General features: G+C 43.3%; 1 protein-coding gene across 2 annotated transcripts in view; it reads left to right on the top strand.

Moving 5' to 3' along the window:
* Window positions 1-27,089, top strand: part of POFUT3 (protein O-fucosyltransferase 3) — a 78,643-nt gene that overhangs the window by 10,748 nt on the left and 40,806 nt on the right. For both annotated transcript variants that reach the window (XM_040490211.1, XM_040490213.1), the window contains one exon: window positions 2,789-3,077. In XM_040490211.1, coding sequence (XP_040346145.1) covers window positions 2,789-3,077 — 289 coding nt within the window. The remainder of the gene's footprint in view (window positions 1-2,788; window positions 3,078-27,089) is intronic.

Here is a 27,089-nt window from a genome sequence, read left to right as displayed (position 1 = left end):
GTTAGGACGGCAGTGTATGAATTTGGGGGGCAGGTTACAGTTTAGGCCATAACAGATCTTATGACATAATTAATAAATAACGTAACCCTGAAAATGTTATGCTGATCTTCAGTTAAGCTAAAGTACCGTGGTCCCCTAGAGGAAATCGTTCATCTGAGACATTGTTTTCTACTCACGCTTTACTATATTTTGTATACAGTACATGTAAATTCTTTGGGTGTATATGTATCTTTAGTTTTTGAACTTTATTTACTTTTTGGTTGTATAATAATTCATGAATACGTTTGGGGTATTTTAAAACAAATCCAGGACTTCATATTATTTTACCTGGATTTACTTTAATATGATTCTCTAACAGATGGGAACTTTTAGAAGTATAGTATAACCAAATTATTGCCACACCCAACAAAGTTAGTAGTAACTAATCAGCACCACCCATATCCTAGACCGTGTTAAGACTTTCCCAGTTATCTCAAAGAAGTCTTTTATAGTGGGTTGGTTAGAATCTGGAATACACAAATCCCATACATCACATTTAGCTGGCGTGTCTCCAATTGTGGGGTTTTGTTTTTTCTACTATGAAAGTTTCCTCTGTCCCACCTTCTATTCCATGTCACGGGCTTTTGAAAATACTGTCTCATTGATCCTTTGGAATTTCCCAGATTTTAGAGTTGGCTGATTTTACTCATAGTTTTATTTAATATATTTCTCTGTCCTTCATATGTCTTACCGCTTAGTGGTGATGTCTGAGGCTTAATGTTTTTTTAAAAGCTATTTGGCAGAAAGGGGTGCCCAGGTGGCTCAGTCGGTTAAGTGTCCCACTTTGGCTTAGGTCATGAGCTCGCGGTTGGCGAGTTCGAGCCCTGCATTGGGCTCTCTGCTGTCAGCACAGAACCCGCTTTGGATCCTCTGTCCCCCTCTCTGTCTGTGCCTCCCCGACTTGTGCTGTCTCTGTCTCTCTCAAAATAAATAAATAAACTTAAAAAAGAAAAAACAAACAACAACAACAAAAACTATTTGGCAGAAAAATCTCTCCCTAAAGCAATCCCTATTCTTTGCAAATGAACTTACACCTCACATAATAGACATTGATCAGAAATGTAGAACAAAATTTGTCTTTGAAGTTTTATCCATGGCTTTCTAAAAGCTTCTTTTTAAAGTTGTTGGTTGTACATTTGCAGGGGGAAGGTCTGGTGAAGAGATACAGATTTTGTGGCTACAAGTCAACTCCACTCCATCAAGGTGCTGGGGAATAGCCACAACCTTAAGTTATCATGAAAATGCTGACAAAGTTGTTGGCAGGGGCTAGACTTTTCTTTAGTTTTTAGCGATCATCTTACTGTCGTAATGCTGACTTTGGTGTCACAAGTGATCCATGATTTTTTCAAGCCAGTATAATTTCTTACTTTTTTTGGAGTGCTACTTGGCTGTCACTCAGTGGTTTTTGACATTTTTTTTTTGGCCTTGGCCTCCCTCAGGGAATCGAGTGAATGTTACAGACCCTCACCAGCGAGCTGCAGACTCTATCATCAGGTCGTGGCCCTTATCTGACACTAGGGCTGCAAGCAAGAAAGAAGGCACCACCTGGGCTGCTGAGAGTCGGGGCTGGGCCACACAGATGTCCGCTGTTGCTTGGTGAAGGAGTTAATACGTAAAAGTGTGCCTTCCTTTTACTGATTGATTTGTTGCATAGTTCAACTGCTAATGTTTCAGTTATATGTGACACAGACCAATTCGTACTTTTATACTGCTTTCTCTAACACATTTTTTATAACACTGTATCAATATCTACCCTTAAAATTTGATGATGAGGCAGCATTTTTGGAGAACAACTGCCTTCCTGTTTCCACTCTGTCCACCCTGCCCTCCAGATTCCTGTTACTGATGTCCTAGCTATCCAGTGACCCACACTGTCCTGAAATCAATAAATAAACATAGTTTTACATGGAAGGGAGCCCAGGACTCACTGTATACTTCACCTGATAGCACAGTGGAAATTATTAGAAATGTAAGACCCGTGTTATTACTCCTTTAATTGTACCAAAAAGAAACTGATTGTTAATTTACAACTAATTTTCCCTAGAATGTTATCTCTAACAATAGCCAAGTAATAGCCCTGATTTTCATGGGTTTCATTAAGACATAAAACTATTAAAAAAAAAAAGAGAGATAAAACTATTTCTGGATTCTACAGATGCCTATGGAATACAGAAATATGCCTGGCGTGTGTTCAGTGGAGTTAAACATCCTTGTTGGTAGATAGTTCGGAGGCTTTGTCCACACCCTAATCTCTGGAACTTGTGGAAATGTAAATGTAAATGGTTGAAGGTGACACACTGAGATGAGATTATCCAGAATTATCAGTGTGAGCCCAGTGCAATCTCATGAGTCCTTAAAAGCTAAGAGTCTTCCCTGGTCAGACATAGATGTGACAATAGACTAAGAGTGAGAGGCAACATTGCTGGCTTTGAAGATGGAGAAGGGGCCACGAGTCAAGAATGGTGGGTAGCTCTAAAAGATAGGAAAGTAAGAAAATGGATTCTCTAGAGCTTCCAGAGAAGAATGTAGCCCTGCTGACACCTTGCTGTTAGCCTAGTGAGACCCAGGTCAGACTCCTCACCTCCAGAACTATGTAATCATAAATGTGTTCTTTTCAATTGCTGAGTTTGTGGTAATTTGTTAGAGCAGCAAAAGGAAACTAATGCAAGGCTCGGTCATCAAGATGAATGGGAGATGTGTGAATGGAAATTAAACAATCTGACTCTGTGATAATTGTCTTCTCTTTCAGGTAGTGGTTGAGCTGGGGAAACTTGAAAGGAAGAAGTTTAAAAATTCCAACTGGCAAGATGGACATGCATCGATGGAGGAGGAGCCTACACACCTCTATCCACTCCCTGGGAAAGAAGCCCTGAACTGGAAAAACAAATCAGAGACTGATAACTACCCCATCATGCTCTGGTGGTCCCCACTGACCGGGGAAACTGGAAGGCTAGGCCAGTGCGGAGCGGATGCGTGTTTCTTCACCATCAACCGGACCTACCTACATCATCACATGACCAAAGCATTCCTCTTCTATGGTAAGTGGGCTTTTGCCTTTCTCCCTTTGCTTGCTGACATCCTGCTCCAAAGCTCGCTTCCTGCTGCCCTCCCAAGGAAGACATGCGGAGCTCCCTTTGAAAACACTGTGACATGCCTGCTATCCTTTGCATTTGCTCTGTGTAAGGCCCGAGCATTTAGCAAACACAGTAAATCAACGAGCTTGACCAACGTAAAAGTGGTTGACTGGCCACTTGGTAATTAGGGAGGAGAAGGGTATTTCCTCTCACCTTTTCCCAGTTGGATACCGTGCTTACTGAATTTGGTATTGAGGGAATTGGGTATTGATTCTATTGCTGATATCAATTCAGAATGTCACCCGTGATAATAGCCAAGAGGTTTTGATGACCATAACAGATGTTTAATGGGACATGAGCTAAGCACAGTGTTCTTTCTTTCATTAGTCAGATTAATCAGCAATAAAAATAAAAATATTTTTCAGCATCGGCTTTTAAGAGCAAGCTGGTATTTATCACCTCCTGAGGCTGATTATATGTCATGATGCGACTGAGGGCAACCAAACCCAGGTAGGGGGAGTTAGCAAGATGCCAGTAGTAGCAGGAAATACAGAGCCCCTGGGTGATGAGCGGTGGGGGCCTGGGGGAACACAGGTGAGCAGATTCGGCCAAACGTAGGAAAGGTTGATCAGTTAGGAAGTCAGTGAAAGGAATTCTGCTTTAGAGTGCTGCGAATGTGGATATGTATTTGTGTGTGTGTGTGTGTGTGTGTGTGTGTGTGTGTGTGTGGTCTGGCTTTGAAGAGGCAGGACACAGACTGGGATGTAGAGCTGGGTCATTCTCAATGTTCTGCCTAACAGCAACTGAAATAAAGCAGAAAATAGGTTCAGCAGGGATCAGGTGGTATATTTGCCCCATATTAGGTCAGGGCCGCAGAGCAGTGGGCAGTAGTGACCTGGTGTAAGTCAGGAGTCAGGGAAGTTCTAGGTACTCACAAATCTGGATATAACAGAGTCCACATTCTTCCCAGACGCCTGCTGCTGTCCCCATTCACTTGCCTCCCCTCTCTGCTCCGCGAAGGGGCAAAGGGAATCGGTGCAGGTTTAAGGAGTGAGGGCTATTTGCCTGGGGCCAGGCTGGTGGCTCCTTTGTCCTGAGGGAGAACAACCACCTGGGTAGTGTCAGATACTCACTTTGAACATCATTTGACTACAGATCCCACTGAACGTGCAATGTAATACATGCACTTGTATCATGCTCCCTTCTAAAATCCAAAGAATTCAGAATTCTGAAACCTGAAGCTGTGAGTTTGCATAAGGGATTATGGTCCTCGAATCGTGCTTTGAGATGGACAATTCAATGTATGAGTTTAATTTTCCAAATTTGAACAGAAGCTCCTAGAAATACTTCAGTTATACACAAAAATTATAGATAGTATAATGGAGACTGATGTATTACTATATATCATAAGAAATAAAACATTACAAGGAAAATCAAAACCCTCTCTGAACCCTTCTCTGACCTCATTTCCCACTTCCTACCCCAGAGGGAATTATGATCCTGAAGTTGCTGTGTGTGTGTATGTGTGTGTATATATCATATGTGCATGTATGGTGTTATTCTAAACGTTACGCAAATAGTGTGATACGTTAATTTTCTATCTTTTCTCTCTACTTACTTTTCCTCTTACATGGTTTTTGAGGTTTATTGATGTTGGATACTCAGAGCTCCAGGAATCCATTTTTTCACTGTTGTATAGTATTACATTGAATTTATATATATCACACTTCATGAATATATACATATATATCATACTACATGCCATTTTTCTCTTGTTGGACCTTTAGGTTATTTTAAAAACCTTACTTATGACGAACAGTGCTACAATAAACCATCCATATACATGTGTGAGATTTCGTGGGGTTTGCACCTAGCAGTGGAATGATTTGATGTGAATCTGTGTTTATTAGATACTGCCAGACCAATATCCCAAGTGGTTGTATCACAGTGGCTGTCTTTTAAACATTTACAACTTCTTTTTCCTTTTCTTTATTTTTAAATTTATTTTGAGAGAGAGAGCACGAGGAAGGTAGGAGCAGACACAGAGGGGAGAGAGACAATCCCAAGCAGGCTCCTCAGTGCAGAGCCCAATGCGGGGCTCGAACTCACAAACCACAGGCTCATGACCTGAGCAGGAACCAAGAGTCTGACGCTCAACTGACTGAGCCACCCAGGTGCCCCAAACATGTACAACTTCTTAACATGTTCATGCACATAGACCTCCTGTATTTCCAAATAATGTGCTTAGATTGTCACCTCTTGACTTTTCAGTTTTATTTTACTTTTTTTATTTAAAAAAATTTTTTTAATGTTTATTTATTTTTGAGAGAGAGCGAGTGAGTGAGCATGAGCAGGGGAGGGGCAGAGAGACAGGGAGACCCAGAATCGGAAGCAGGCTCCAGGCTCCGAGCTGTCAGCACAGAGCCCGACGTGGGGCTCGAACCCACGAACTGTGAGATCATGACCTGAGCCGAAGTCGGACATGCAACCAACTGAGCGACCCAGGCACCCCTTGACCTTTCAGTTTTAGAAGGATAGATTGATTCTTACTATGGAAGATGAGTATTTAACTTTCCTTCCTCACCCCTGCTTTCCCCTCCTCTACTCAATTTCTCATCCCTGTAGCCCTCCCAAAAAGGTGTATTATTTTAGGTAGATTAGTATTCAGTGTTTACATCATTCTGTAGTCCCAGCGAGCCATGTCATATGCTTAGATGACGTTTCCTGCACAGTCTGTTTGCCCCGAAGTAGCATCAGGTACTCTTAAGGAAACGTCTCCCAGAGATCCCTGACCTCTTGCAGTCTAGAGTGGTTGCCCTTTGTGCTGGGCGCACAGATCCTGTCCTGGCTCCCCGTTATCCTGGGGATTCTTTGTGCCTCACTCTTGCGTTGGCTTTCCTGTTTCTTTTATGCCCCATTTTTCTTTTTCTTTGTTAATATCTTTATTTCAGTGTGTTTTGAGAAAGGTGCATGGAAGATAAGCGTTCAGAGACTTTGTGTGTGTGAAAATTTGTTCATTTTACTCTCACCTTCATTGATGGTTTGGCTTAGCATAGAATTCTAGGGTGGAAATTCTTTTCTTTCTGAATCTGAAAAACAGTTTCCCCGTCTTCTAGCTTCAAGTGCTGTTGCTGAGGAATCCACGGCTATTTGATTCCGCATCCTTTGTATGTAGTATGTTTTCTCTTCCCCTCTGACTTCTCTGGAAAAAATAGAGAATGTCCTCTTTTTCACCAGTTTGGAAATTTAGTAATGATGCTTTGGTTTGAGCCTGTTTCCTTTTATTGAGGTGGATACTAAAATGTCGGGTTATCGGGAGCCTACACAGCAGTATTTAGCTTAGTGACTTTCCCAGGACTCACAGATCTACAGGTTTATACACTTAATTTTATCAGTATACCAAGACTCAATTCTTCTCTCAGGGATGGACTTGCTTCCAACCAAATTCCCAGAAGACTGGTATGTCAACCAGAGTGCTTCTGGTTTGATTTTCATATCTCAGGTTTTGCTACTCTTCAGCTCCTAACACCATCAGTGACTCTCCTTGAGTGCTAAATATATGCCATTTTTATTACCCTGGCATTCAAGTCTCTGTAATCTGAATCCAACCTGTCTTCCAAACGTAACCACTGTGATTCTGTCAACTAAACACTATGTTCAGAAATCAAACTGCAGGGGCGCCTGGGTGGCTCAGTTGGTTAAGCGTCCGGCTTCGGCTCAGGTCATGATGTCGCAGTTTGTGGGTTCAAGCCACATGTCGGCCTTTGTGCTGACAACTCGGAGCCTGGAGCCTGCTTCGGATTCTGTGTCTCCCTCTCTCTCTGTCCCCTTCCCCTGCTTGTCCTCTGTCTGTCTCTCAAAAATAAATAAACTTAAAAAAAAAACAAAAAAAAAACAACATACTGCAGTAGTCACCATTTTAGGCATAAGCCACAAATGTTCTTAACTTAGTGCCATTGTTTATTTCGTTTCTGAGTTATAGACTGTCCTTTCTATATTTGCCCTGTCACATAAGCTACTGATAACCTACCATTTGTTTGGCAATATGGATGAATAATGTAGTGTCTAATGTCACAGATTATTATCTTGAGACAAAGACATTACCCGGCTGTAACGCAGGGCTAATTGGCATATATACCAGAAGAGAAATGTCAGTAAATCTTGCGGAATTTCAAAGAGGGGAGACAGAACATATGATTGGAGGGATCAGGAAAGGCTCCATAAGTTCTTCTGTATAAAACAGGAGGAATTTGATGTGTTGAGAGATAATGGAATTGGATTGTGTTGAGATTGGAGGACATTTAGTATGTACTCCTTTAGTAGAAGAATGGCATGAATGTGAGCACGGAAGTAGAAAGTTACGGGAGGTATCTGAGCTACAGCAAAGCTATCACCTAGTTCTGGGTAAGAGAGAGATAGAGATTGAATGATATACAGGGACCAGAACGTGAAGAACCTTGAACGTTGGCTTCAGATTTTGCATCAGAGTGGAGAACGGTATCAGGGAGCCACCGAGAATTGAATGGCTTTTTATTTTTATTTATTTATTTATTTATTTATTTATTTATTTATTTATTATTTTTTTTAACGTTTATTTATTTTTGAGACAGAGAGAGACAGAGCATGAACGGGGGAGGGGCAGAGAGAGAGGGAGACACAGAACTGGAAGCAGGCTCCAGGCTCTGAGCCATCAGCCCAGAGCCTGACTCGGGGCTCAAACTCACGGTCCATGAGATCGTGACCTGAGCTGAAGTCGGACGCTCAACCGACCGAGCCACCCAGGCGCCCCTGAATGGCTTTTTAAAACCAACTCAAATATAACACCTGTTGTGAACCATTCCTGATTCCCTTCCATCAGATGCAACCTCTACTATATGCCAGGCACAATACCAATCATGAGGAATAAAGACAAGTATAGTAACTATGGCATTTGGTTTTCTTCTGTGTGATCTTCCCTTCCTTCATACTGTATAAAGTCTTTGTTGATAGGGCCACATCGACTCATCTTTGTACCCCTCCACCCCTTCTGTCTACCACCTTGCATGTGGGAGGTGCTCAGGAAATAGTCATAGAGACCTTGAGCACAGAAGACGTGAGAGTCTAACCTTGTCTTTATCAGGGTGAGAAGACCGAGGCTCAGGAAGGTTAGGGACGTGCCAGGATTACACTGGGGTTGGCGGTAGAGTGGGGCGGAGAGCCAAGGCGCCCTGATACCTGATCCATGGCTCTTTGGCCTGCACCGTGTTTGAATGCACACTCATGAGTATAATTAAACCTGGATATTTGGATTTTGGAATTGCTTAAGATGTCCAGTTTTTAACGGACTGAATTAGAAATTCAGTTCATTAAGAAGGTCTGTTGAGCAAAATCGAACGAAGACAACACATTTTTCTGTCTGAGGGCTCCAAATCCTAATTAAGTAGGTCACTTACAACTGCACCTGGGACTCTGGTGCGGCAGGATTGAAAAAGAAAAGGCAGGGACGATGATTCAGGTGCCAAAAGCTGACCTAATTTTAGCAAAATGGAAACTCAGAGGATTATATAACCTCGAAGCTATTGTAAACCAGGATATTTTTGAGTTTGCTTGTTTCCTCTGTAGCCTACTTTCTTTTCTTCTTCCTAGATATGAATCATTTACTTCATATGAATACAGTGAATACTGTGTCTGTTTTGAGCCATTTGAGAAATGTAAGGTTTCAGCTACATTAACAATTCTCTGAAACAAAAAATTAAGGGGTCACAAGGGAATAAATTATTTTTTTAACCCCAAAGTCCAAGAGTTACGGTAGTCTTAGAAACTGTCACCATAGTGATTTCAAAACACAACGCAAAACACAGCTCTGTTTTTCGACAGTTCTCTTGAAAGGTGTCTCTCGTGAAGGAAGAGGACCCTTGACGAGAATTGGGGGTCCTTAAGAGCAGGGAACCGCTTATGTTTTAGGTGAGCTTCTAAATAGAAGTTTTAGTAGACACAGATACGTGGGGAGAAAGAAAACAAGGAGGCTCCTGAAATATTTTCCTTCCTCAGGAATATGGGTATCAGCACCCCTTGATGAAGGCTGGAGGCTGTGAAGAGGAAGGACATCAGATTTGCTCTCCTCCAAGCACAGCTACAGTGCAGCTCTCCAGGACCGAGTGCTAAGTGCCTGCTGGGAGTTCCAGTACCTCTACCCTAGGTGCAGGCTCCTTGTTCCCCTGACCACCTTCTTTATTTTTTTAAAGTTTATTTATTTATTTTGAGAGAGCGAGAGAGAGAAAGAGAGAATCCCAAGCAGGCTCCATACCATCAGCACAGAGCCCAATGCGAGGCTCCAACTTACAAACTGTGAGATTGATCATGACTTGAGCCGAAATCCAGAGTCAAACGCTTAGCTGACTGAACCACACAGGCCCGCCCCCCTCCCGCCCCCCACCGCCCTTCTTGAATGTGATCTCATTTCCTTCTCAAAACAGCCTGGTAGGTAGGAATCCTATCTATTTTGATGAAGAGGGAAGTAAAGTACAGAGTGGAAAGGCTTGTTGTCAGTTACTTATGTGGGTGGTAGGAGCCAGAACTTTCTCTTCATGGAAAAGCATGAGATGATAGAGTCCAAATTAGATTTTCAACCCCAGAGAAGACGTAAGAGTAAAGGAATAATCATAAGTGGGTAGTATCATTCCGGAAGACTTGTTCAAGAACTGGAGTTAAAAGGGAGGTTTTTAGCAGAGGAGAATGTGGAGAGCCCCACACAGGGAAGTATCATGAGCAAAGCAACAGGAATCGTCATTCTAGTTCACTCTGTGCCCAACATGGAAACGAACAAGGGGTTCTAGTATTAAAAAGGTCTCCTGAGTGAGAAGGTGTTTCTATTGTAAGCCATCTACACATTACCAGTTCTCAGAGTGTTGTAATGAAATATATTTAGAACAAATGATAGCAAATACAGTAGATGCTTTCTTTGTTTTAAAAGACACTTTGGTGGGGCACCTGGGTGGCTCAGTCGGTTAAGCATCCAACTTCGGCTCAGGTCATGATCCTGTGGTTCATGGGTTTGAGCCCCGTGTCACGCTCTGTGCTGTCAGCTCAGAGCCTGGAGTCTGCTTCAGATTCTGTGTTTCTCTCTTTTTCTTCCCCTCTTCTCTGCTCATGCTCTGCCTCTCTCAAAAATAAATATTAAAAAAAAAATTATAAAAGACACTTAGGGATTTTTCAGTGTCTTAGTGTGATCACATATAATTTAAAAGAGAGGGGTGTAGGAGTGGGGGCCCCGCTCTTGAGAAAGGGCCTTTTGAGTCAGTCCTCATCTGTCACCAAGCATTAGTCAGACTTTAATGAATGGCGATCCAAATATTCCAAATGGAGACTTGTGCTTATACTAAAAAAGTGATTTATTAGGGTGTTATCTTCACAGTTGCAGGAGTACTGCTGTTCATTATTCAGGGTATCTCTGCCCAGTAATCAAGTTTGCCAGAAAATGGAATGAGAATCATAAGGTTGCTTGGTGAGCTTAGAATTACGGGAAACATTTTAATTGGCTTCCTCTGTCCCTACCAGAGAGTAGTAATGATCACTGCCATTATCAATGCCCACTCTGTGCCAGGCACCAAATACTCTCCGTGTATTCTCTTATTTGAAATCATCATGCCCTGGGGTGCCTGGGTGGCTCAGTCAGTTAAGCGTCTGACTTCAGCTCAGGTCATGATCTCACGGTTCTTGAGTTCAAGCCCCACGTCGGGCTCTGTGCGGACAGCTCAGAGCCTGGAGCCTGCTTCAGATTCTGTGTCTCCCTCTCTCTCTGACCCTCACCTGTTCATGCTCTGTCTGTCTGTCTCTCTCTCTCACAAATAAATAAACATTAAAAAAAAAAAATTTAAATCATCATGCCCTGCATCGCATCGAGCTCCATGCTGACAGCGTGGAGCCCGCTTGGGATTCTCTCTCCTTCTCTCTCTACTCCTTCCCTGCTTGCACTCTCTCTCTCTCTCTCTCTCTCTTTCTCTCTCAAAAATAACAAATAAGTAAACTTAAAATAAAATAATATCATCATATCACTGTGTAGTACCCTAGCTATTATTACCATTTTAGAGATGAGAAAACAGGCTCCGAGCATGTAAGTGACTTGCTCAAGGTCACACAGATAGAAAGTGCCTGATCATGTACCCGAACCTGAATATCTGATTCTACAACTCAGACTCTGTTTGTTAATGTTTTACCACACTGTGTACATCCTGTCAACACCATAAAAGCAGGCATGCCAGATACAGCATCTTTCTTCTCCAGAAACGCTAGATCCTCAGCGAATCTGGTTACCATTCATTTCCATTTTCCACGTCTTCATGCAAACGTTCACTCTTTTGTAAATGTTTTCATTTGTTCATTCATTCATTCATTTATTCATTTTTTCATGGCCTGTCCAGTGAACAAGCATGAGTTATCGAATGAGATAAACACACATTCTTTATGTTTTTCTGAGCTCTTTAGAACCTTATTCAGGGGGTTAATTTTCCCCATCCCCTAACTGGAGAATCTAGCAGATCTCCAGCTCTTGTGCTCACTCTTAGGAAATGGACAATTTTTGTTTAAGTTTATTTATTTATTTTGAGAGAGCACACGTAAGCAGGGGAAGGGCAGAGAGGAGAGACAGAATCCCAAACAGGCTTCACAGCGTCCGCGCAGAGCCCGATGTGAGACTCGAACTCATGAACTATGAGACCATGATCTGAGCCAAGATCAAGAGTCGAATGCTTAACTGACTGAGCCGCCCAGGCGCCCCAGGAAGTGGACAGTTTTATGGTCATTTTAAGTTGTATGTGCAGCTTCAAGCTTAGTAAGTGGCTCGTTCAGTCCCGTGAAGAAGCCCATCCCGACTCTGAACCAGCGTCGTGTAGCATCTTGCTGCTTTCCCCAGCTTGGACCTCTTTCATGCTGCAAGCCGGGCACCCTGCTAAAGGCACCGGTGTTCTTCCTGCTCTCTACGCTCTGCTTGTTCCCTCTGCCTCCATCACCAGCTGCTTTCCAGAGCCTGGTAGAGCGGCAGTGAGGAGACGGAAGAGAATTAAGGAGATGGGACATTTCTTACTTGGCTGTGTGGCTTCACGTCTCCTGAACTTGGCAGGTGGTTAGAGCTGGTGTCCTTGAGCGGGCTGGGTAGATGGTAAAGTATACTTTTTCTATCCTGGGGCATTTTCATGGCATTTGGAAATGGACTTCTACAGTTTCCTTTCTCAGGAAGCTGCATCTCTGCCCTGGGAAGTCAGACAGCTTTTCAGCCCCTGTGGAACACATCCAGCTTCTCTTTGCTGAGCTCTCTTTGTCCGCCGCAGGGCTCTAGTAGGAAAACTCAAGACTCCCCACCTGCTCCCCACATCTGTCTTGGCTAGCTCCTAGCTCTGGGATCACAGGCACACAGCCCTCCGGTCATATAGGCAGGTTACTCCCCCTCACCCTCTAGATTTTTCTAGCAAGATGGGTTGGGGGAGCCCAGCCCTGGCCCACAGTCCTCCTGTGCCTCCATGGGCTCTAAGTCGCAAGAACATACTACATATTTCAGAGGAGTTCCCCAGGTAGCCCTGTGGAAGCAGGGGGTTCAGAGCAGGGCTCATAGAAGAGTTTCCTTAGAAACTCTTCAACAGTGTCCTCACAGGCTCTGCTCTCTCATCCCTCTCAGTATTCTTGACCTTGTTGTGGAATCCAAGAATCACAGAACAGGTTCTCCTTCGTGCCGTGCGTAAATTCGGAGAGCGGGGACAACTATGTGTTCTGTGTCTCACAATTACTTTGAATCTTGGCATATGTCCTATTGGTTTCTATTCCAACATCAAGTTATACAGGGTTTCTGTAGAGAACAACCCCTTTCCAGGCCCCTTGCCGTGTGCTGGAGAAGCCCAGAAAACAAATTCAGTTGAGCATGATTATATCACATTTGTTGTGATAGCCTCCATAGATTCCCTTATGTGGCTCTCTCTGACTTCATGAGTGACGCATCCATGAACCGTGCTCAGGGCTAGAGATTTCTGCTCATCTCATCCCTTATGTGTTGGTTCTTAGTAATTTTTGTCTCTAGACAAAAATTTTGACCTGCTCTTGGGCCCCATGCATTGAATCAGTAGGTAATTGTTGCTAATAGCATGCCAGATTAAGACTTATTTGGGAGATTGGAAAGAAATGGACTTAATTTCTTTCCAAAGAAATTGGAAGTGGGCAGTAACAAAGTTGAACATGAAAAGAAGCTCATAATAACCAGGTGATAGATTGTGTGTTATGTACAAGATGTGTATACATATGTATATGTGTTTATATTTATCTGCCTCTCTCTCGCTCTCTCTCTCTCTCTATATATATTTGCCATAATCAAACCTTATTTTATTTGATTCATTTTTCAAAATGTTTATTTATTTTGAGAGAGAGAAAGAGAGACCAAACCTGAGTGGGGGAGGAGCAGAGAGAGAGAGGGAGAGAAGACAATCCCAAACAGGCCCCATGCTGTCCACATGGAGCCCAACGTGGGGCTCGGACTCACGAACCATGAGATCATGACCCGAGCTGAAATCAAGAGTCGGACACTTAACCAACTGAGCCACCCAGGCGCCCCAAACCTCTTATTGTAGATAGATATTTTACTTTTACTTCAATAATTACTTGTGAGATACTTCACAGAGGATAAAGCCAGTCCCAGAGCTCTGCCCAGACCCCCCGGGGACTACTCCAGATCCTTAGCGTGTGGCCTCTGAGACTGCCGGGCTCTGCCATGCTCGGTTCTTGAGGCTCACTGTGCTCACCCCTCTGTACCCTGAGCTGCTTCCCCCACACAAGGGAAGCCTTTCCAGCCTCTGAATCTCTCACTTACGCTTTCTCTCCCTGGGATGTGCTCCCCTGGCTCATGCCTTCCCACCAGTCAGGTCTCTGCGAGCGGTGCTTCCTCAGAGACGCCTCTTTCCCCACCTTGTTTCTGAGGTAGTGCTCTCTCCAACACCACTCTCCAATGGCATAAAGCCTTGCCTGGCTTTATTTTCTGTTCGTGGCACCCATTACCCCCAAAATTCTCCTATTCACTTGTGGCCGGTTATCTGTGGTCTCCCCACGTTAGAATCTAACTATGGGAAGACCAAGAGCTTTGTTTTGTTCACTGCTGTCATCCCACGATGTAGAACAGTGCCTGGTGCCTGGTGGGCTTTAGGAAACATTGTTGAATGAATAAGTGAAACCAGCCTGATCCTCACGTAGAGATGGGGAGGAAATGAGGACACTGGTATTTTTACCTTCACTGGGTCTTGAGACGTTCTACAACCTACCCACGTTGTACCTGGCATTCTTTTTGAATGAGTTCGTTTGACCCTATGATTAACACCCTGTTTTATTTAAATTCTGTTTTATCAATTTTTTTCCTGTGCATGATTGAATTACACTTTCTGGTACAAGGCTTAGTTCAAAAAAAACGGTAGAATCTGCCCTCATTTTCTAGTCCCTCGAAGCAATCACTTTTGACTCTTTTAGCTATTTTCTTAGTAACATGTTACTTCCTGATTTTGTGATTAAGAGGATGAACATTACCCTGGCTGCCTGCAGATGTGGACACACAGCACAGATGCCACACGCTGGATGCTGCAGCAAGTCGGCATGGTCACCTGGGGGACAGTTGTGTTGTAACTTGTATCACATCAGTTGGGTGTGATTGATTCTTGCTTTAACTAGAGCAGATCTGGCGGCCAGGATGCGTAACAAGAGAATAGCTGCCATGAGAACAGAGGCATTCAGTCTTCATAATGCCCAGCATGCACGTGCCAAGGTCATTTGTTGGAAAGTGAAAAAGCCAAACTCTTGGCCCTTTCAGTGCGAGTTGTGACAGTTTTGTTGATCGTTCATGTAGTATAAAGTGTGGGTCATTCTCTAAACTTGTGTCAACTTCGTTTCCATCTCTAGACAGGGTCTTCAAGTGATGCTGGAATGGTGGAGAACCAAGCCCAAATCCTCTGCCACCTAAATTTCTGAAGCTTGAGAGTTTATGACCTTATTTATTTTGCTGTAGATGAGTGGTTCCCAAACCCAGCTCACCCTGAGGTCATGGTGACCTATGGTGACCTCAAACAGAGTCCTAACGGCCTGCGCCCCCCTTCAGCATCCTCAGAATCTCTTGTGTGGAAGGCTCAAAATCTGCCAGGGATATGTCAGTTTGTCCATGCGGGAGATTGACTTAATAGGCGTTTTTTAGGGCTTTTGGAACGTGTGGGAGGAATTGGCCAGAGATGTGAAAACAAGACAAAAGAAAAAGTTTCAAGAAAGAAAATGTAATGATAACACACTGGTTTGGCTCAGCAGCAAATAATATTTGTGCCTGTGATGATGAAAGCACTGGCTATACACTTAATCAAAAATGGATGAAGAGTCACAGGGGAGGTGGGTGGGGGATGGGTGGGATAGGTGATGGGGATTGAGGAGGGCACTTGTGATGAGCACCGGCTAGTATATGGAAGTGTTGAATCACTGTATTGTACACCTGAAACTAATACTACACCATGTATTAACTGCCTGGAATTTGAATAAAAACTTAAAAGAAGAAAAGAAAAAAATGGATGAGGAGGGAAGACGAATGTGTGGGGGAAGGGCGACCTGGGCAAGTTCAATCTACACCTTCCATGGCGGCAAGGCAGTAGGTATCATCCAAAACTGCAAAATCAAGGAATAGCCTATTAAGTGTGTTAATGAGATATTTTTGAAGCGTGAATACAGAAGAAACACCTGAAAGAATTGGAGTGGTGACTTCTGGCACGTGGGAAGGGGAATGAGCATGGGGCAGTCTGGTATTAATGGCCTGATAAAACGATTCACTTTTAAAGCTATGTGCGGGTATTAATTTGGTATAAATAAAATTTAATTAACAAAGATATTTTGTCTTGGGAGATAGTTAAGCACAAGGACAGTGAGAACAGTTATTAATAAATTATCCAATTCCTAGGCTTTTCTGCTTTTATCTGGATACCTTTGGGAAGAGTGTTAATTATGTAAAGACACTAATATTTCTTCTAGCTAACATACTCATTTCCTTCCATGAAAAAATTGCATATTAATATTACTCGATTTTCAGTCTCTCCACATAAAATGATGAATCAACTGAATTTTGCTAGATTTAATTTGGTGTAACGACAAAGGCTTTGGGGAGCCTCATAATGGTTAGTTTTAAGGGCTGTTCAGGCAGGGCGGGAAACCTCTTTGCCTGCTTTCTGACTTAGCCTCTCTCTTCTTTTTTAACCCGCTCTGTTCTTTGATAGCGTGTGGTAATATAAAGATTAAAGGAAGAGCAAATGGCTAAAAATCTGAAAGCGTGTCTCAGGTTAACCTTAAAAATCTGGAAGGAAGCACAGAAGTAACCAGTGCCAGAAGTCAAGCACTTTCCTTCTTACTGGCATGAGGTGCGGGACAGATTTTATTATTGCAGCTTGAGCAAATTTGGGCCAATGGGTTGGTTGGCACCCAGACAAGCTGGCAGCTCCCTGTCTTCCAGAGCAGACAGCCGCAGTGCTCATAGGCACCCAAGTAAAACCATTTTGCTTCCACCGATGTGTTCTCTTTGCGCTTTAAAAAAAAAAAAACAAAGCAAAACAAAAACAACTTAAACTGAAGAGAGTATGGTAGACACTTTGTTTTCACTGATTTTGCATTCACATTTTGATCTACCCCATCTAGATAGTTCTAGGGTGCAGACTGAGTGTCCCGGACTTTGAGAGGTGGGACGGTAGGGAGAGTCACATGCCCGCCGGACAGGAACAGCCAGGGTCCATCTCTCAGCCGGCTTCGTATTATGTATTTGTTGCATATGCTGGAAATCTCTTGAAATAGTAACAAGACTCTGGCATGCTAACGAGTTATGTGACGGGGCCCCTCCCCCCCCAGCAACAACAACAACGAAGAAACCTTAAAAACTTTTGTATTAGTGACAAAGTAACCTCTCTGAAGGAGGTAAACTACTAGTGCTGACAATGAAACAATGAAAACGAAGGCAAAGCGAAGTGTTTTATGAAACAGAGGTTATTAGGCAGAAGATAGCTATTTAAGATCAAAGAGTAGGACACTGGACTAACCTTACAGTCTGGATCTATGTGAAATAGTCCACATAGCTCCATGTTCTGAGGGCATTGTGTGCTACTGTATTTGTGTCTTGGGAGAATTTGGAAATGTCTCAGGATGTATGGCTTGCTGATGTCAGGGTGTGCTCATTCATTTATACAACTGGCGTCTAAGAAACATTTATTATATGCATTGCCCTGTGCTGGGTGCTGGGGTTATAGTGGTAAATACAGCAGGCTCTGCCCTCTAGAGCTTACAAAATATCTAAGTCAGGTGCTACCAGCTAGGCATGAGCATTTTGGTTTTGGAGTAATTGGGGAGGCTCTATGAGCATGAGACTTGAAAGATAGTAGGAGACAGACCTATGTATGATTTAGAGGGGATTAATTCCATGTCGAGGGAGCAGCTGATGCATAGGACAGTGGGAAGGAGTTTGATAGGAAGGAGGGTCAGGAAGAAGGTTGTCGTGGCAGGAAAACCAGGGGTGTGAGGGTAGAGTGTAGGAGATGAGATTTGAGTGGCCGGCAGGGGCCTGGTGGTAAAGGGCTCCATAGGACAGGGTGAGAGGTCTGGTTGTATTCTAAGTGCGATGGGAAAGTATTTAAACAGGGTTGCTGTGATCTGAGTTTTGTTTTGCTTTTTTCTGATTTATGTTTTTGCAAAGATACCCGATGGCTTCTCCATGGAGAATGGATTAGAATGTGAAGGTGGAAGCAAGACAGTTTCCATGAAAGAAATGGAAATGATGCTGCTTTGGATCAGGGTAGGAGGTAGTGGAAAAAGACAGGGGTGGGTTTGAGATGTGATTTGAAGATAGAATGGATGTCTTGGTGTCTTCGTGGTGTCTATTTTCGTATACGCGCGTCCAAAGAGAAAAATTAACTGTACTTGTTCATTGAACTCCTTGGCCTTTCAGACACTTAGTTCAACCTCATGGTATCCACTTACTTACCACGACTGTGATGCATAAAAAACGCAAATGCAGCTATTCATTTCCCCTCTGATGGGTAAAAACAATCGGTCATAAATTATTGATCACTAAATATTTTGCTTCCACGGGCACATAAATATTTAATCCTTAAAGTTATTGACATCTGCATATTTTACTTTCCTGACTGCAGACATCTAACCTTGATATCTGTAGCATTGGTAACTATATTTTTTAGCTGCATGTGAAGAGCCGTGATTAAAGTATGCAACCGGTAGTCATATAATTCGCTGCCAAAACATTAACATTTGTTTACTGCTGAAGCCATTGGCATCTAGTCAGAAAATCTAGGAGAAAAACATCCAGTCTCATTTATATGGTCATTCCCCACTCTACCCCCCGCCCCCAGCCCCCTAGAGTCTTTTGAATCACCTGGAAAAATTAAAAGAAAAATACAGAATTTTGTTTCTTATTCCATACCAAATCAACATCTCTGGAAATGAGGTCTAGGAATCTGTGTTCTTTATCAAACTTCCCAAGAAATAATGGTGTGGCTAGTCTTGGGAGTGAGGGATATTGGGAATGGCTCCTAGACGGTCTCTTATGTGGCTTCTGCCCCTAATGTTTTATGTCTTAATATAAAATCTCTAAGTTCTATCATGGGAATTTATGGATGGATCTTTGGTTTTATATCCTGTTATTGCTTGTGTGTATGCCTTTGATTTATTTCATGCTTAGTCTTTGGTAACAGAATATCCAATTATAACGTTATGCCTTTGGGAAAATAAAATCCTCTTTAAGACATCTGCCTTGTGACAGTTTCCAAGAATGTCTCATGTTGAAATTAGAAAACTGTTTGTAATTGGACATGTGAAGTTTGATGATTATTTCACAGGAATTATGCAATTAGGGCATTTTTTCAGCCACATGGGCACAGACTGGTCTTTCAGGGGCATTAGTTGTTGGACTAATACAGCATGTGGTGATGTCTGAAAGTGTCAGAACCAGAGACCTCCGCTTAGAGCAAGATTCTTATTACTTAGCTCATGCCGAGCAAAAGCATGGATCCGAGAGGGGTGAGACAGAAATTCTTCCTCTACTGTCTCCACCCAGCAGCACTTGTACCCAGAATGCACATTCCCTGGGAGGGGAGGGGGATGTACATGTTGTCATAAAACTGTACAAGTGTTGAGGCTGAAGGGGGTTTCAGGGTTCCTTAATTCCGCTGTCTGCTGCAGTGCGCACGTTCCTAGACTCCTTTAAAACAGTCCCATTAGATTCCCCTGTGGCCAATGACTGTAAAGCTCTTGGTTTTTCAGGGACCGGAGTCTTTGAACCATGATCAGTTAGGGTGGCCCATATTTCTCTTTATTCTCAAGGCCACTACACTCTAGTTTTTATTTTCATCCATGCCATCGAGCAGTCTGTAGGCTTGTTAGCTACGTCGTGCCATAGTTTGAAGGGAAGGAACATGTTCACACTCTCATTTCCCAGGTAGCCTATTTTCAACCTCTCGATTCAGTTTTCCAAATATACTCTGGTTGGGTCACCAGTATATGGAGAGGAATTGAAAGCATAGAGATGAAATGAGCCTTTTTGCTTTCCGTGGCAACCACTTTACCTCTGCTTTTGCTCATCCTATATAACTTAGATCCTTTTAGTGAATGCTGTGTCTTCATATTGACAGAGGGTAGCAGGACACCGTGCTGCTCACACAAGCGGGTGATTTTGTCAGGTCGCAGTCAGTATATGAAATGGTGGCTCGTAATTGTGGTGGTGAGGTAGTGGGTGGTGAGTTTGGGGACATGGGAAAGATTTGTTCAGCTTACATATGGAAATATGGACTGGGTTATTATTTTTTTTTAATTTTAATTAAGGTCAAGTGTTTTCCACCCTTGTTCCCTGTACTCATAGCTCCTGCCCCTTATTTTCTAGCCAACATTTTTGTTGTTGTCATCCCCTCCTGCTCCTCAACTGCTTTGTGCATTTCTGTTATGAGTTGGACAAAGTACGTATCTACGTGGTAACACCCATAATGCTCTACTTTATATCACGTCATTTCTTGGAAGAAAGAAGCTGAAAGTTGTTGTATACTAGCAAACTATTCTGAAATACTCTGACAGAAAGAACTTCTCTTGTCATGCACAAAGGCAGGTCTAATATTATACATTTCCATGCTTTGCAGAAATAATTGTGGCCTGATTTTGGCAGGGAGAGCCACAACCGTAACCAAACTGTCTCCTCCCAAATTGCTTGAGAAACTATGGTGTAATGGAAAACCCTGGAGGCAGGCGGTCAGTGAGAGCAGAGCTGACTCGTTAGATGTGTGACATTAGCACTGTTTCTGAACCTCATTAAGTTTCTTTCCTCATTCGTAGTATGAGGATAATTCCAATTTCTGTAGAGTGTTTATGAAGTTTTAAGATAATTCATGTAAAGTGCAAAACATAGCCTGAGGCATAGTCAATGCTTAATAATAATGACACTTATTAATATAACCTGAGAGTATAATGATTATGTTCTAACATTCTTTTATTATCCTTTTAATGTCCATAGGATCTGTGGTGATGTCCCCTTTTTCATTTCTGACAAATAATTTGTATCTTCTCTCTTTTTCTTAGCCTACCTAGAGGCTTATTGACTTTACTGATCTTTTCAAAGAACCAGCTTCTGTTCCATTGATTTTTCTGTATTAACTTCCTGTTTTCAAGTTCATTGATTTCTGCTCTAGTTTTTATTATTTCTTTGCTTCTGCTTATTATGGATTTAATTTGCTCTTTTTGTAGTTTCCTAAAGTGGAGACTAATGTTATGATTTTAGATTTTTCTTCTTTTTGAATATATGCATTTAATGCTATAAATTTACCTCTAACCACTGCTTTGTCTGTATCCCACAAATTTTGATACATTGTGTTTTCATTTTTATGCAGTTGAAAACTTAAAATTTCTCTTGAAGTTTTTCTTTGACTGATGTGTTACTTAGAAGTGTGATGTTAACCTCCACATATTTGGAGATTTTCTCTGTTTTTGATTCCTAGTTTAATTTCATTGTGGTCTTAGAGCAGGTATTGTATGATTTCTATTTTTTAATCTTTTGCTAGGGTGTGTTTTATGGCCAGAGTGTGGTCTATCTTGATGAATGTTCCCTGTGAGCTTAAGAAGAGTGTGTATTCTGCTGGTGTTGGATGCAGTAGGGCACAGATGTCAATGATATCCAGTTGGTAGATGGTGTTTTTCAGTTCAAGTATGTCTGCTCATTTTCTGCCGGCCAGATATGTCCATTTCCAATAGAAGTGTGTTGAAGTCTCCAACTACAATAGTGGACTCATCCTCTCCTCCTAGCAGGTCTGTCAGTTGTTGCCTTGTGTAGTTTGACAGTCTTTTGATAAGTGCCTACATGTTTAGGATTGCTATCATGTTTTTGTTTTGTTTTTTGGCTTTTAGTTAAAAAAATTTTTTTTAATGTCTATTTATTTTTGAGAGACAGAGAGATAGAGCATGGGCTAGCAAGGGGCAGAGATAGAGGGAGACACAGAATCCGAAGTAGGCTCCGGGCTCTGAGCTGTCAGCACAGAGTCTGATGCAGGCCTCGAACTCACAAACCGTGAAATCATGACCTGAGCTGAAGTTGGACGCTTAACCGACTGAGCCACCCAGGTGCCCCAGGATTGCTATTATGTTTATATTCAAATGAGCTAATGTAAAGTTAAGGAGCAATGATAATAGGATTAAAATAGACTTAAAAGTAGACTGACAGAGATGGTTTTTGGGTAGAGGAGATTTCTTTCCTTTTTGAGTAGGCTACTGTCTTCCTCACTGGTCCAAGGGCTCCATCTACTTTGGGGGAGAGTAGGACTGTTATAGAAGAAAAGCTTGACCTTTGTATTTAAGACATTCATAATAGGATATTTCCTGTAAGATAATAACAGCTTTCTAAAGTCAGATGGTTCTCTGGAGGGGATTTTCTACATTTCTTTGGTTCCCACTTTAACGTAAGGGAAACTAAGACTAGAATACTTAGCTTGTAGATTTCTTCCTCTCCAGAAGCTACTCCTTCCAGTTGTGACAGCACGGTCAAAGGCCTTGCTTCTCCAGATGGTAGAAGGAAGGGGAAGAAGCCTTGCACTTTGTAGCCCTCGGTGTTGCAGGGCAGGAACAGGGAGGAAGAAGAAAAGGAAGGTAGGTGCCAGTGTTTTGTATTTGCCCTTGTCAATCCCAAATCCTGCCTTCGGGTCACATTTTGAAGTGGTGACTTTAGAAATAGCTCCATAAGTTGAGGAAAACACAAAGACAGGTGGGTCCTGAGCTAACAGCGTGGGGTCCAGCATAGTCAAGTGGTCAGACTGGTGTGGCGCAGCACGGGGCTTCTGGTTTGTCCTCCAAAGCCTGTGTGCTCTCGTGTTGGGTGTCTGCTTAGTGAGAGGGTGCGGAATATTTGCCGGCCAAGGGGAGAGGAGAGCCCCTGCCCCTGCCCAGGTGCTGGCAGAGGGTGTGAACAGAGCACTCTGCTTTGCCCAGCACAGCCCCGCAGCGCCATGTCCTCTCCAGTTAATGCCCTCTGCCACTCTTACAAGGGTCCTGGTTGTACCGGGAGTGATGTGATCATCCTCAGAGAGGTGTGCGTACTCCCGTGAGCAGTGAGTGGGGCTGATCCCTCAACAGAGCACCCCCAGCCCTGGCAGGGCCCCTTGAGGACCAGATCACACATGACATCAGGTGCCAGCCTCAGCCGCAAAAGCCGCAGGATGGCCCCCCCCCCCCCCGAGATCAGAGAAGTCGGAGGGCACCGCACAGTTCCAGAACCTCTTTCCCACTGTCACACATGGTCATGGAAGAGAGGTAGAGAGGGAGGTAGGCTTAGGGAAACTGCACAGACATTTTTACCTAGAGAGAATGAATAGCATCTAGGAGGACTGTTTGGAGGTTTTGCATCAGATTGGGTTGAATCTATTGTTTTCCCTTTGTGCCCCGTTGATGGAGACTGATGAGAAATACTGGATCAGTTGGTTACACAGAAGATACATTTCATTTCCCATGAAAGGTCTGAATTGCACTTATGTGAGCAAATTTTGCATCCCTGTCATTGAACAATTGATTGCCTTGTTCTGCAGCTTTTTGCATCTTTGTGGAGCTTTCTTTTCTAAGGTCTTTCAAGCTGCTGAGACAAGATCACTGTAAGCCTCACAGTTAGGGGTCCAAACTTTTCTAAAGGTAATTAGCGCCAAACTGGAATAGACACAGCCCCCCTTTTTCATGGTGTCGCATTTTCCTGCTCATTCAGTACTGGCCACAGAAGTAGGCAGTCCTTCCTGTGTGGTTGGGGTTCACCTTACATCTGCAGTCCCTGTAAGTGACCTTCAGGGACACACTGTAGTGTTTATAATTGGGAAATGCTTAGAGGTCGTGTGTTTTTTCCTTTAAACTTTTAAATTGAGGTATGATATTCGTGAATTTCACTAATCTTAAGCCATAATTTTAAGGCTATTGATTAGTTTTATGGGTCAATAAATTCCTTTTTTTTTTTTTAACATTTTTTAAAGTTTATCTATTTTGAGAGAGATCACAAGCAGGGGAGGCACAGAGAGAGAGAGAGGCAGAGAGAGAATCCTAAGCCAGCTTTGCAGGGTCAGCACGGAGCCTGATGCAGGGCTTGAACTCATGAAACTGAGATCATGACCTGAGCTGAAATCAAGAGTCAGATGCTTAACCAACTGAGCCACCCAGGCTCCCCTGAATCAGTGCATTTCTATGAAGGGTTTTTCTTAACGACTTCCTTCTGCCTTGGACAACAAGGTGGGTTAGGGCAGTCTCTGCCACTCCCTGACCTGTTCATCTGCTTATAGGAAACCAGAATGTGACTAGGATTAATTCAGAACTCACAGAGTTGCATTTAATTTCATAAAATCCAGTAAGGTGAATTAAAAAAAAAATTTTTTTTTTTTTCAGTTTATTTCTTTGTTTTGAGAGAGAGAGCACGAGCTTGAGCCGGGAAAGGGTAAAGAGAGAGGGAGAGAAAGAATCCCAAGCAGGCTCCACATGATCAGCTCAGAGCCTGATGTGGGGCTCGAACCCACGAACTGTGAGATCATGACCTGAGCCTAAACCAAGCGTTGGACACTTAGCCGACTGAGCCACCCAGGCGCCCCCAGTAAGGTGAATTTGATGGGGTGTCTGAAATGTTTCATACGGTGAGAGGGGCTCCACATTCAGGTGCTGCTCACGATCCTACTTTCCTCCCCTTTCACTCTTACCGACTTCAGCCAACATAAGCTCCCCTGAGTGGGGGGGCCCACATCATCATTTTCCACTAGAGAGACAACGGTCATATTGGCAAATCTGTGTCAACAGAAAACAGTCCCCTTACTCACCGTGTCTCCACCTTCTGCCATTCTCTCTTACGACCTAAACCCTCCGAGAGCCATGTCATGGCCATCTTTGTCTTCTCACTCCACCGCTCCCTCGCTCCTCAGCTCCCCACTGGCCCCCTCACTCCCCTGAAACAGCTCTTGCTAAATTATCAGCGACATCCCAGCTGCCAAATCCTTCTTGTTGCTAAGTAAGATGAAGGCATATTCAAGCCCTCATTCTGTTTGACTTCTCAGCAACATTTGACTTTGCTAAGTCTTCCTTCCCCACATGCCCTCCTCTCGGTGCTTCTCCAGGTCAACACTGCTGGGTTTCTCCTCTGTCTACCCTTGCAAGGACGCCCTTCTCTAGCTGTCCATTAGATGTTGGAATTCACCTGGATCTGATGCCTGCTCTGTTTCTCACTCTACATTCTACCCCTGGGCCAGTTTATAATCTCATCAGTCTAAATGCCTCCTTTTTATAACAACATGTGATAAAAAAACAAAAACAAAACAAAAAAGACAACATAGGGGCACCTGGGTGGCTCAGTCGGTTAAGTGTCTGACTCTTGATTTCAGTCCAGGTCATGATCTCACGGTGTGTGAGTTTGAGCCCCATTTCGGGCTCTGTGCTAACAGCATGGCACCTGCTTGAGATCCTCTCTCCCTCTCTCTCTGCCCCTCCCCTGCTCGCACTCTATTTCTCTCTCTCTCTCTCAAAATAAATAAAATAAACATTTAAAAAAATCGTATACTGCTCTATCTGTAATACAAGGGAAAATAATTTCTGTTTGGCGGGCATTTCATTACGTGCGTGCTTGGTCATATGGAAGGCATAATGAAGTAACCAAATGCTTGTGCCTCTGTGTTGAATCAGTGACTGCGAATGTGGTTATTCTTTATGTAAAGTCTACATTATAGACCGACAGAGGAATGTTGACCTGGCACTCAGTGACCACAAGCAGGGATGTGATTTTCCACAATGGTGAATAGCTCTGGAGAAATACTAAAGAGCAGTCCACTTTTCCTTTAATTTACATGGTTCTTACATTCCTGGAAAATTTGATGTAAATTGAAACTAGGCAAGAAATACAAGCCTTGGTGTTTATGTGGAAGATGAGGTTAGATTCTAGGCTCAGATAATTAAAAACAGGTTTTTAACTTTCATGACATGTGGGGCATGGGACATTTCTTCTCTGTGAACTCTGCCGTGCTTTTCAAGGTGTCTAGCGTTTGGGGTCCCCTCCCATTGAGTGGCAGTGGCACTGTGAGACACCTGTCCTCATCTCCCCACCCCAGAAAATTCCAAACATCCGGCTGGGGGTCCTCCTCAGTAGTTGAGAACCACTGCCCGAAGGCAAGGTCGTCCTTGACCTTCACTGCAGCCCATTTGCAGGTAACACCTGCACTTATATCTTTATTGTGGACCTCTCTCCTGGTTTTCATATCGAAACATCCTGTTGTCTGCTTGGTATCCGTTTTATGGATCCCAAAGTCACCCCCGGACTTAGGTAATGGTTGCAGTGTCCATCTGTTTAAGCAGGTCAGGAAACTAGATGTCACGCTTGGAGACTTCCTCTCCTGTGCCCTCCATGGATATCCAACTCATCATAAAATTCTTTGTTGTTGTTGTTGTTGTTGTTAAGTTTATTTATGTGTAGAAAGTGAGAGTGCACAAACAGGGGAGGGGCAGAGAGAGAGGGAGAGAGAGAATCTGAAGCAGGCTCTGTGCTGTCCGTGTCGAGCCAGATGCAGGGCTCGAACACATGAACCGTGAGATCGTGACCTGAGCTGAAATCAAGAGTCAGACGTTTAACCAACTGAGCCCCCCAGGCACCCCTCATCGTAAAATTCTTTTGATTGTATTTCCTAAATATTGGAAATATTTTCTGTTGTTTTGGGATCTCTCCACTCTCCCAGGCTCTAACTTACCATCTTTACTCTAAGCTGCCGTAACCTCTTACTTGGACCATCACAGTGGCCTCTGGCTCACCCAGCCGCTCCCACTCAACTTCTTCTCTGCTTCCCCTGGCTACACTGATTTCCTGTGGTTGCTCGTAGTTACTGGGCACCCTCCTACTATAACACATGCTGCTTCCCTTCTGGAATGTTCTTCCTCCTTCTTCATTCTGTTTATTCCAGCCAGCCTTTAATCCCAGCCATGTCACTACCTCCAAGAAGCCTTCCCTGACCTCTCTGATAAGATCAAGTCCCTTATTATAGGCATTTCATAACACATGTTTGAGTTCTGGCATTACCTTCACTTCTTTTTTTTAAATTTTATTTTTCTTAAAAAAAATTTTTTTTAATGTTTTTATTTTTTTTTTTGACAGAGTGAATGACAGAGCGCATGCTGGGGAGGGTTAGAGAGAGGGAGACACAGAATCTGAAGCAGGCTTCAGGCTCCGAGCTGTCGGCACAGAGCCCGACACGGGGCTCGAACTCACAAACCGTGAGATCATGACCTGAGCCGAAGTCGGACGCTCAACCACCTGAGCCACCCAGGCGCCCCGACATTACCTTTATTTACTTCTATGATTAATTGATTAATGCCTGCCTTTTCCACTGAACTGTAAGCTCCCTGAGAGCAGGGCCATTTTCTGATTTTGCCCACTACTGTATCACCGATACTTACCACAGTGCCCCCACACAGTAGGCC

This window comes from Herpailurus yagouaroundi, unplaced genomic scaffold (assembly GCF_014898765.1).
Source record: "Herpailurus yagouaroundi ecotype Mexico unplaced genomic scaffold, PumYag 181, whole genome shotgun sequence".
Lineage (NCBI taxonomy): Eukaryota > Metazoa > Chordata > Mammalia > Carnivora > Felidae > Herpailurus > Herpailurus yagouaroundi.
The sequence above is the reverse complement of the archived record's forward strand: the minus strand, read 5'-3'. Positions and strand labels throughout refer to the sequence as shown.